At 43.1% G+C, this 12,576-nt stretch overlaps 1 protein-coding gene across 1 annotated transcript; it reads right to left on the bottom strand.

Annotated features, from left to right (window-relative positions):
- Nucleotides 1-365: 365 nt before the first annotated feature.
- LOC310683978 (uncharacterized protein) lies at nucleotides 366-4,707 on the bottom strand (the record flags this gene model as incomplete). Its single annotated transcript, XM_083454436.1, has 2 exons — nucleotides 366-1,320; nucleotides 3,776-4,707. The coding sequence occupies 2 exons, from the start codon at nucleotides 4,705-4,707 to the stop codon at nucleotides 366-368; spliced, it is 1,887 nt and encodes a 628-aa protein (XP_083310562.1).
- Nucleotides 4,708-12,576: the final 7,869 nt, after the last annotated feature.

Genomic DNA, 12,576 nt, shown 5'->3' on the forward strand with positions numbered 1-12,576 from the left:
TATGACCCTAGTCCCCGTCTGGGTGTTGGTTATAGGGCACTCTCCCCGGATCCCTTTAACAAAATACCCATAACCAAAGAGGGGAAGGAAGAGGTTACAAGCTACCCTCTACCCAATATCAGGGCTTCCCCAATATCCAACCGCCCACTGTAACTTTCCAGCAGTTTGACTTCATCCGTGAGGACAAACTCATCCATTGTCTCCCAAGACACACAGCCAACCATGCTATGTACTATTAATGCCACCTACTGACTATTAAGTGTGGAATGGGCAAAAAAAGAAAAAGAAGGGGAAAAAGCAACACACAAGGACAATTACACACACACACACAAATAGAACAAATACACACTAGAGCAATAACTGACTTAATTTAATGAGATCTTTCCATTCATCCTTAGGAAAGCATTCTTCACATCTTTATTTCTCAGACTGTAGATGAAAGGATTTAGCATGGGGATCACAAGAGTATAGAACACTGAAACAATTTTATCTTCATCCGTTGAGACACTGGAATTGGGCCTCAGATACATAAAGATAATGGTCCCATAGAAGATTGTGACAGACATGAGGTGAGAGGCACAGGTGGAAAAAGCTTTGTGTCTGCCCTGGGCAGAGCGAATCCGCAGGATGGCAAAAATAATGTAGATATAGGAGATGAGGATAATCAACAAAGTGGCCGTGACTATTGCAGTAGAAAAGATGAAATGCACAGTGTTAGCCACTTCTGTGCTTGAACAGGAAAGTTTCAGGATGGGAGGGATGTCACAAAAGAAATGATTGATAACATTTGAGCTGCAGAAAGAAAGGCTAAATATCAACGAAGTCTGTGCAGCTGAATTCACAAAGCCACAAATATATGCACCTATTACTAAGACCAGACAGAGCTTTTTAGACATGGCAACAAAATAGAGTAATGGGTTGCAAATGGCAGTGAAGCGATCGTAAGCCATAATAGCTAGAAGACAAGTTTCGACTGTGATAAATAAACACAAAAAGAAAAATTGCACAGTACACTCTGTGAATGCAATAGCATTATTGCTCTCCAGAAAGGTCATCAGCAACCTGGGTGCGATAGTAGTGGAATAGCCAATGTCAACCAAAGATAGGTTGCTGAGGAAAAAGTACATGGGAGTGTGCAGGTTTGCATCAAGGGTGGCTAGTATGATGATGCCAAGATTTCCTGACACTGTGACAATGTAGATCAAGAGGAACAGCAGGAAGAGAAGGGCCCACAGCTCTGGATATTCCATAAAGCCCAGAAGGATGAATTCAGTCACCATGGTTTGATTTGGGTACTCCATCATTAATCCCATAGTTTCCCTAGGAGGAAAAGCAAAAATGAAACAAACAGCAAGTAATTTTATTTTTTTATTCTTAAAAATTCTCATGAAAATGTGCCAGCATTTTAGCGTGAATCTCTTTCACTAAACACATTTTTGCATGCACTTTCAATTAATATCCACATATTGGCAAGAGATTTCACCTAATTCAGTTCACTTTGTTGTTTTCAGGAATGTATATACATATGCATTTTTGTACATATTATTTGGTGGAAGAACTGCATCACAAAATTCAGAGCAGTGTAGATTTGGTCTAAAGTTTTTGACTATCATATTGGTTTGAAAAGTGTAAACTGGGTGGTGTCTCATTAAAACCCAAACCAAATTCTCATCTACCCCTAGTTATGACTATCTTTACCAGCATTGGGGCTAATTAATGCACAATCAAGTGATGACTTGAATGAAAATTGCAGAAAGGATCAGAAACCGTGACAATTTTTTAAAATATCACCTTCCATGACTTGAAGCACAATGGGAAAAATTAAGTGCTGGGTTCTTCTGAATGTTCTGTCATGACATGTAAATCAGCTTGCTAGACAGGATGTTCCATTACCTTCTCCCACTGTGTGCAGTTTGGGGTTTCTCCTTACCAGAGTTATAGGGGAGGAGAGGGAGAAACCCCCGTTGTGAAGTTGGAAGTCATCAAATGGGCTCCTGTTCATGAGAGTTGTTCATTGAATCCCACCAGATAGTTTTAAATGTCAGCCATTGTTGAGCTTAGGCATGAGTCATCAGGTCATAATCAACACATGATGTAAAGGACCCCTGGATGGTGCAGGTATGAGAAGGATTTTTTCCAAGGGAGACGCACATTACCTGGTAGACAGCCTTCTGGAGAATTCATGGCAGTTGGGTGGGATCAGAAATCATCAACTGAAGCCCATTCATTTCTCATGTAAGCATAGTACTCAGAAACAACCAGATCAGGCATAAGACTTTGAAGAGCCTAGTGCAATCATCAAGTGCATGTTTTATATGGTTACATACCCATATTGCTGCTTCCTGGAAAGACTTGCTTCCAATATCTTTTGCAGCAGCTTCCATCCATACCACCTGCTATTCTTAAATCTTGGACAATAAAACAAGCTTCAATAATTAAGGCTGCAGTTATTAGGGGAGTATATATGGCTGAACGCAATGAGATTTACTTCTGAGCATAATACTCCATATTCTATTATGTTTAAACAAATACAACTGGGCACAGGTTCTTTCTTTTGACTTCACCCCCCCCCCCCGATTTTGTGTCAGTTTGCTGCAAATGTCAAAATGAAAGGCTTTTAAAGGGTTGGTACAATTGAATGTAATATCTCTTACCAACATAACAAAAATGCAGAAAAAATGATGATGGTATCTATTTCAGCTTTATTAGCCAAGCTGGTAACTCTTACCAGTGGAAAGAAAAGTCATTTCATGACTACAAGCGTATTACTGTGTGAATTAGCAAGATGTGTTTATATATGATTCCTTGGAAACTAGGGACATAGACCCCACGGGACTTTCTAAGTAAGCTATAGCTGGGATTGCAACATTCCCTTCAGGTCCACTAGGGAATAGTAGATGACTACAAAGCAATATATTGTCTCAGATCTAGAGCACCAGTTCATATCACTTCCTGGTTGTTGTTGTTTGTTTATTTAACCAGTCTACATTCTAAGAATACATGAGTAGTGTACAAAAACAGAATATCAAACAGAATACAAATCATAAAGCAATGCTAAAAACACAAAGCCAACAAGAATTTGAAACTGCAGAACTAGAATGGACTAATTCTGGAAGCTTTGGGAGAAAAAAAAATCTCAACATATTTGGAAACGTAACAATGGGTGGTATCTAACTAACATGTCTCATTAGTGCATGGATTTTGACTTGCACAATGAGACTTTCTCCCTCTCCTCCCCTCCCCCTGTGCATCTCCTGTGGACTCCCCAAATCTGCTCCAGAGGGCTGAGAGAACCCCAGAACATATTTAGGGGGCGTGTGGAAGGAGAAGGGGGGAGTCCCCTTGTGCAAGCCTCAGCTGACAAAGCATCAAAGTAAGTTAAACATATGTGATAACCAGGTGTGAGGCTCGGGGGGGGGGACCAATACCACCCAAGGCCAGGGATCAAAACTTTCAGAATAAATGGAGAACATGACCAACAGAGAAATCATTTTCAAAAAGGTCAGTGTATTTCATCCCACCAGCCATGTGTGTGTGGCTTTTCATAGTTCACACAGATGCCCAAACACAAAGAATTTAACTGAACATCACTGGCTCAAAACAAGTCCCTAAAGAGTCACACTTGTTACAGGTAGCATCAACAGTAACAGGAAAAGTGGCTTGCTTGTAGGAACCATTGGCCACTGCTGTGGGGTAACTGGACAGGGGGAATTCATGCCCTTTTGGCAATGATGGTGGAGGCAGGATGAGTCTGAAGGAATTGCAGAGTGGCTACTTCAGAAATGCCACCTTGCCTACTATCCTGCACACAGCATCTTTCACATCTTTGTTCCTTAGGCTGTAGATGAGGGGGTTGAGCAAGGATGTAACGAGAGTATAGAACACAGAAACTATTTTGTCCTGATCCTTTGGGAAACTGGAGCCAGGCCGTATATACATGAAGATGATGGTTCCAAAGAAGATAGTGACTGTGGTCAGGTGGGAAGCACAGGTGGAGAAGGCTTTGTATCTGCCCTGGGCAGAACGGATCTGCATGATAGCAAAAACTATGGCAATGTAGGAGACCAAGACAATGAGAAAAGTCGTCAGTGCGATGACAGTGGATAAAATGAAATGCACAGTGCGAGTGACATGGGTGTCAGAACAGGACAACTGGAGTATAGGAGGAACATCACAGAAAAAATGATTAATGATATTTGAACTGCAGAAGGACAAATTGAATATGAAAATGGTATGGATAGTTGAACTTGCCAAGCCACAGCTATATGCAACTACCACCAATACGGCACACAACTTCTTTGACATAACAGCAAAATAGAGCAGTGGGTTGCAGATGGCTGTGAAGCGATCGTACGCCATCACAGCAAGAAGACAGCCTTCAGTGGTCACAAACAGACAAAAAAAGAAAAACTGCACTGTGCATCCCTTGAAAGAAATGGTTGTCTTCTCTGCCACAAAAGTTGTCAGCAACTTGGGGGCAATGGCAGTTGAATAACCAATATCGATAATGGAGAGGTTTCTCAGGAAAAAGTACATTGGGGTGTGGAGCCGAGCATCCACACTGGTTACTATGATTATCCCAAGGTTTCCTATTATTGTGGCTACATAGATAACCAGGAACAAGATGAAGAGGGGGACTTGGAGGTCAGGGTGGTCCATGAATCCTACCAGGATGAATTCCGTTACAGAAGTGAGATTTTGCTTCATTATTATTCCTCTATAATGGGATAAAAATGATTATTAGCATAATGTGACAATCAAGGTCAACCACATCTTTGCTTTTCTACATCCCTCAGGAGTATATTGTGAAAAGGCAATAGAGATGATCCTTGGTTGATGTATAATAGGAGGAAGTTCAAAAGGGTAGGTACCACCACACTAAAAGCCTGATTCCTATGCCATATGGTATGGACTTCCTCGTAAGACGGAATCTGCAGGAGGCCCTCTCCTTAAGTGTGAGGTGATTGATCTGGTACATAATGAAACATTACAATTTCATAATACAACATCAAACAATTGCAAAACAGGGACAGGGCCACCTTTAAAATAAAATCATAAAAATAAAACAATTTCAGGGTTCCCTAACCTGAGTGCAGCCACTGGGAATACCTTCTCTTTTGTCCCATCCTAAATGGGACACTGAGAAGAATCTCAAGTCTTTCTATTATTATTATTATTATTATTATTATTATTATTATTATTGTTGTTGTTGTTGTTGTTGTTGTTGTTGTTGTTGTTGTCAGAAACAGTAACATGGTTTCTGCTTTGATGAACTTGTTCACTCGACATTGATGCGAAACGAATAAAAAAATTCACTGAAGCAGCCTTCATTTGGGGGAACCAGTCTCATAATGACTGGCTTGCTTGGAAAAGCAGCCTCCATCCTTTCATGTAAAGAGAGGTTGAGAAATTTTAGTTTCAAGTCTACCAACTTTGCTTTAAATAACCAGAATAGAAACCCATTAATGAAAAAAGAGGTATAAACAGTGCCTTTTTTCTGGGGGGGACGCAGGGGTACACATACCCCTAAACATTTTGTGAATCTAAGTTTGGCCTTATTGAGGGGCAGTATTTCAATATGAGTAGGAAAACGAGAGTATCCCTAAACATTTTTTTTAGGGGGGAAAAGCACTGGGTACAATGGAGGTTTTGACTGAGTAGTTCTTTACTTACTGCATTGAATGAGGGGGTTAGCATTCTTACCACCAGTTTTGAAAGAAATAACTTAAAATGTCTTTGTTTCCTACCTTTTCCTCTCCCCCCTTTCTTTGTGTAGAATTCAGGTAGACTATTTTGAAATCAGTTTGACATCAGAACATATATTTAGAATTACATATAATAAGCACTCAAGTAGGCTTGCTAACATGCATTCTAACTGTAATTTCCACAGCAACGTCCTTCCTTGTGGGAGGGTGAAGTCTCTCTCTCTTTCTGCATCTCTTTGTCTCTCTCTCTTGCACAAAAGTTGCTAGAACTGAATTGGTGGCATTTTGAAATTCTCTCACCCCCACCACATGTAGAAGTGCAATCTATTGTGCCTGTATTTTGTGGGACGTACTTCTGGATGAATAATGGGCACTTATTGGCTAGTTCTCACAACATCATAAATGTCCAGTGATGCATCTTTTCCAGCCATATACCAACATTCTTTTACACATCAAAAAAGTGGGTATTAAAAATTATGTTATTTTATGAATTTAAGATTGCAATCCTTAAACACATTCACATCAGAGTAAGTTCCTTGCTCCCAAATTTTACAGTGCAAATATAAGATGACAGTCAGAACTTGTTGCACCATTGCAGCTGGGCAATGTGGATAATCTAGCCTTTCAAAATATTTCTGCACTGGTTGCATCCAGCACTTTTTTTGAAGAAAGCCAGGACTGTGGCTGTGAGTCCCAGAATGGCTTCTCCTCTCCCAACTGTGAAAAGCCTCTCCCCATTTATTGCCAAGGCTGCTGTAGACAAGAAAGAAAGAAATAGCCCTGCAGCACACAAGCAGTCCTTAGGGTTTGCTGGGTCACAACAAATATAGATAAATATAGAGATATTATAAATGGTTGATTAAAAAGAATGCACTGATAATGATCCCCTTGACTTTAAAGTGGTTCCGCATGGGTTGGACATTGGCAATGCCAAAAGGATTAATAAACTTCTAGATTAATAAATGAATGAATGAATCTATGTGATGTTCATACCTCACTCAATGTTTCTGAAGATCAGCTTTGGCTGTGTAGATCCCTAGGAAACCTGCAAGAGATTTGTAATGCAGCATCACAAAAGGGTTTTCAATCCCTACCCATCTTTGGTGGCTGCTGAAAACTTGTTTAGCTTCCAGACAATTTAGCTGCTTACACTTCTGATTGCCAGAGAACTTTTTTTTTTTGGCCAATATTTCATGTGTCAACCATAATAAGAAGAAATAGTCTAAGAACTCTTACCTGTGAATCACAAAATGTCATTCCCAAAGCTTAAAAAGCAATGAAATGTGGATAGAATGTCTTGCTTTATAGCTGGTTTGGTATTGAGCTAGAACAGAATTGCTGACATTCTCAAGAGAGAAGCCCATATCATTAAAATATTCAGTATGACCTCTTCACATAGTCATCACCTGAGGACCGGCAAGCTGGGAGTTTATTTCCATAATTGGTTTGAAACAAAACTGTCCCCATGCCACTCATTTCAGTACATATTTTCAACCATTAATCTACTCCATGTCACTTTAATGTAAGCTTGCAGATAGAAGTCATTTACTCTTTGCTTATTGCTGCTTATTGCTGCATTATTTCTGCTAGTGCAATACTCACAATGCAGTAGATCAGGCTTCCTCAACCTTGGCCCTCCAGATGTTTTGAGACTACAATTCCCATCATCCCTGACCAATGGTCCTGCTAGTTAGGGATCATGGGAGTTGTAGGCCAAAAACACCTGGAGTGCTGAGATCGAGGAAGCCTGCAGTAGATTGAGCAGCAGCTGTAGTGTATCTTATCCCCCAAATAATGAGCAATGAGGCCAACCTAACAATACCAACATTTGGTATGTTGGCCTTTGGCTAATTAATCACTATATGGCCTTTTAAACTATATAAGGTAAAGGTAAAGGGACCCCTGACCATTAGGTCCAGTCGTGGCTGACTCTGGGGTTGCGGCGCTCATCTTGCTTTATTGGCAAGGGAGCCGGCGTACAGCTTCTGGGTCATGTGGCCAGCATGACTAAGCCGCTTCTGGCGAACTAGAGCAGCGCTCGGAAACGCCGTTTACCTTCCCGCTGGAGCTGTACCTATTTATCTACTTGCACTTTGACATGCTTTTGAACTGCTAGGTGGGCAGGAGCAGGGACCGAGCAATGGGAGCTCACCCCGTCACGGGGATTCGAACCGCCGACCTTCTGATCAGCAAGTCCTAGGCTCTGTGGTTTAACCCACAGCGCCACATATAGGAGGTTTATTGTTTTGGTTTGTTACTATGTGTTTTGTGTTTTTATATTGTAAACCATCCTATCATCCTTGGATAAAAATATTGGATACAAATATCCTTGGTATAGAAATATTATTATTATTATTTATATTATTAATTATATTATTATTATATTATTATTATTATAACATTTCTCATTACCATGTGTGAAGTTAATACTTTGGGCTTCTTGCCATCACACACTTTGAATAAAATAGTGCAAGTCCCACTGGGAGTAAGGGGACTCGATGGCACATCATCTCTCTGGAGACGAACTGTATTGATGGGCTGTCCCCATGTAAATACTGACCCTCCTGCCTTTACTGGGAACTCTGGTCTTTACCAGAAACTAGGTGGAGGAGGCAGAGGAAGTAAGATGCACTTATTCAGCACCACACTGGTAGATAACTAGGGCTGCTCCCCTTCCCGGGGGGGGCGGGGCGGTGCTGCAGGCAGGCCACGCACTCTCCCCGTGCACAGCGGGGGGGGGGGGCTGACAATGCCGCCTGTGTCAAGGGGAGTCCTGGCCATGTCACGCCCTCGGCTGACCAATCCGGTCGGCCAGGGGGCATGGCTTGTGCTATTTAAACAGCCACACAGCTGGAGGCTCTTCCTTCTTGCTTCCCGCTTTGTCAAATCTTCCGCCCTCCCGCCCTTTCTTCATGCATTCACCATTTTGGCCTTGCTATGGGCCTCAGTTGGTCGCCTGTTGAGGGGGCCAGGTGGGAATTTTTCCACTTGGCAAATTGGCACCAGCCATGTGGTTTTCGCCTGCCTTGTAGCAATCTCCACAACTTTGTAAGGTTTGGCGGTTAGGCATTGGTAAAACCTGGTTTATGGGAGGGGAGGTTGTGGCCATCACCTGCCCCTCATCTTTAAGGGTATTCCGTTAAAGGGATCCAGGGGTAGGGGCTAGGGCCATGCCACTGAAATCAGTGGAATAACTCAAGTCCATGGGTTTCAATGGGTCTACTCTTGAGTATGACTGAGTTGGATATCACCCATTATGTCCCTGGGGGGGGGGGTCCTGCAATTGATTGCTTATCAATTGATTGTGGTAGCTCCTACCCCTTGGAATAAGCAGCTAGTTGCAATGACATTTTAACTCACGCTGACCAAGGTAGAGAATGAAGGGTTGCATGTGTGGGTCTGTATCTCTCATATTATGGTTTGAGGTGGGAAGAAACTCTCCTAAAAACCAGTGTGTAAAATATAGGTATAAGCACACAGCTTCTGTCTGACATAGGCCATCTTCACCTACAATAAGTACTTTGTCGTAATCTGTTTCCATAATGAGTTGTTGACTGTATAATTATCTCAGAAGTTTCTGAATATATGTGTGTGGACTCACACTTTTCACACACATACAGCACACCCACATACAGCACACCCACCCCCTTCTTGTGGGAAAAGTAAACTTTAAATTCAGCAGGACTCACGGAGGGTAAATTATCATAGCTGAGTGCTAGGGGGATCTGTCTTGTGTTCAGAAGTTCTCAGGTTGAATCCCTGGTGTCTCAAAGCAGAGCTGCCAGAAACTTTGCAAGCTTGAATGGCACATTAAACTGTTCAAGTTCTAAATCACAGTGCTGATAGCTTTCTGTTACAGAACCATTTGTTTGTTTGTTTGTTTTGTTTTTACATACCAGTCCCTAAGCAAAGCTTTTATTGAGAAGAACGTTTCCTTTGTATAGTCCTCTTCAAAGCAACCTTCACTTCCTTGTTCCTTAGGCTGTAGATCAGGGGGTTTAGTATAGGAATTACTAGAGTATAGAACACAGAGATGATTTTGTCATGGACAACTGCAAACCTGGAATCAGGTCTTACATATGCAAATATGGCAGTTCCCAAAAATGGTCAGAGCAGTCAAGTGGGAAGCAATAGTGGAGAAGGTTTTGCATCGACCTTCTGTAGAATTGATTCAGAGAATGGCTGCCAGGATGTATATGTAGGAAACAAGAACGGTTAAGATGGTGCTTGACAAAATAATGGTGGAGAAGATGAAATGTACAAGATGGATAAACTAGGTGTTAGAACATGACAGTTTCAGAATGGGGGGCACATCACAGCAGAAATGATTGATGACATTGGAGCTACAGAATATCAAACTGATATGAAAATTGTCTGAACAACTGCATACACAATGCCATTGGTATATGCAACCATAATCAAGAAATGCAGAGTCTTCTGAACATGATAACTGTATACAGCAATGGGCTGCAGATGGTTGTGAAGTGATCATATGCCATTGCAGCCAGGAGGTCACACTCCCTGGACACAGAAATGCAGAAAAATAAGAACTGAATTGCACACTCATTGAACAAAATAGATTTGCTTTCCATCACAAAAGATATCAACATTTTGTATTCTGTATTGTTGTATTCTGTTGTATATTCTGGTGTGGAATGTTGTGTAATTTAATGTTGTTTGTCAAATAAAGTTTAATGATGATGATGATGTTATCAACATTTTGGGAGCAATGGTCATTATACAGGCAACATCCAAGAGAGACAGGTTGCTGAGGAAGTATGGAAGTACATGGGAGTATGAAGATGCCAATCCATCCTGATCAACATAATCACCCGAAGATTTTCCACAAGAGTCACAACATAAATGAACAGAAACACCAAGAAGAGGAGCATCTGGAACTCTGTAAAGCCCAAGAAAATAATGTCACAATGGTCTGTTTTTTTGTCACCATTTAGCCCAGATAAGGTCTCTTCTGCAGGTGAATATATACCGTATTTTTCGCCCTATAGGACGCACCGTCCCATAAGGCGCACCTAGTTTTTTTGGGGGGAAATAAAGGAAAAAAATTATTTCCCCCCCAGGCGCGGGGTTGGGGAAGCCCGAGCTTCCCCCGACCCCAGCCCCCAAACAGGCAGCTCTCTGCAAGCCGTGGGAGCCCAGTGCTGGCTCCCGCTGCTAGCGGAGAGGTCCGCGAAGCCTGGACGCGCTGAGCTCAGCGCGCGCAGGCTTCCGCATGCAGGCACCTCTCCGCCAGCAGCGGGAGCGCTCCCGCTGCTGGCGGAGAGGTCCGCGAAGCCTGGACGCGCTGAGCTCAGCGCGCGCAGGCTTCCGCATGCAGGCACCTCTCCGCCAGCAGCGGGAGCGCTCCCGCTGCTAGCGGAGAGGTCCGCGAAGCCTGGACGCGCTGAGCTCAGCGCGCGCAGGCTTCCGCATGCAGGCACCTCTCCGCCAGCAGCGGGAGCGCTCCCGCTGCTAGCGGAGAGGTCCGCGAAGCCTGGACGCGCTGAGCTCAGCGCGCGCAGGCTTCCGCATGCAGGCACCTCTCCGCCAGCAGCGGGAGCGCTCCCGCTGCTAGCGGAGAGGTCCGCGAAGCCTGGACGCGCTGAGCTCAGCGCGCGCAGGCTTCCGCATGCAGGCACCTCCCCGCCAGCAGCGGGAGCGCTCCCGCTGCTAGCGGAGAGGTCCGCGAAGCCTGGACGCGCTGAGCTCAGCGCGCGCAGGCTTCGGCATGCAGGCACCTCTCCGCCAGCAGCGGGAGCGCTCCTGCTGTTTGCGGAGATGTCCGCGAAGCCTGCATTCGCCCCATAGGAGGCACCCAGATTTCCCCTTCATTTTTGGAGGGGAAAAAGTGCGTCCTATAGGGCGAAAAATACGGTATATAGGATCTACAGTTATATAGTAAGCAGATGATGGTTGGATTTGCTTTCTTCACAATTCCTATATGACAGGGGCTGGCAACCTTCTTGGGCACATTTGCAAATCAGGAAAATTGTCATGAGTGCCACACACACTACAACCAAGCACACAATGCAGCTTATCCTATTGGTCAAAATAGGATGCTTCTTTCAAGCCCAGAAGGGATCCTGTGGGCAGCAGAGAAGGTCCATGGCCACCTGATTGATGATATTTTCTATACACCTTTGCAAAAGTAAACTCTCTTTGATTTCAGCTGCAATATCTGTGAGCAGGATTGCAACTTTAGGTTCTAGCCTTGCACTAGTTTCACTTAGCTGAGTAAGAGCAATGAAATCCTAGCAATGCCTCTGCAAATCTCTGCATACTCTTTATGTATTTGAACCCATTCATGAGTTACTATCCATAAAATACCTCAAAACAATTTCACAATAAAAAGGGTTGGTTGTTAAAAAATAGAATTCTATATGTAAAACCATTTACACAGCCGATATAGATAGAGACTGAGATAAAGGGTGGTTGGAAAAGGAAGGTCTTCAGTCAACACCAAAAAAAACAGCATAGACAGTTCCTGTCTGCATTCCAAAGGGTAGATGCTGCCATTGTAAAGATCTGATTCCTATATCATACAGAGCAGACTTCCTGGTGTGATGGTATCATCAGGTGGCCCTCTTCTGCAGAGAAAAACAAGATGAATTTGGGATATTAAGGGGTAAGGGTATCTTTCTCATGAGTCCCAAGGAGATATCCTGGAGAATCTAGTAGAATGAAAGGAGCTGAAAGGAGCTTAGGGATCCCAACAGACTGGGATGAGCCTCATCAGGGCCCCAAAATCATCTGAGTTAAAATCATCTATGATTAAAATATCAGAAACTGGCTGACTGATGATTAACTTAAACTTGAGTAAAACAAGATTGATAATTGCCAGCATTACTAACTCTCAGGAATCATTATTGAT

The sequence above is a fragment of the Podarcis tiliguerta genome, assembly GCF_965153285.1.
Source record: "Podarcis tiliguerta genome assembly, chromosome: 1".
NCBI lineage: Eukaryota > Metazoa > Chordata > Lepidosauria > Squamata > Lacertidae > Podarcis > Podarcis tiliguerta.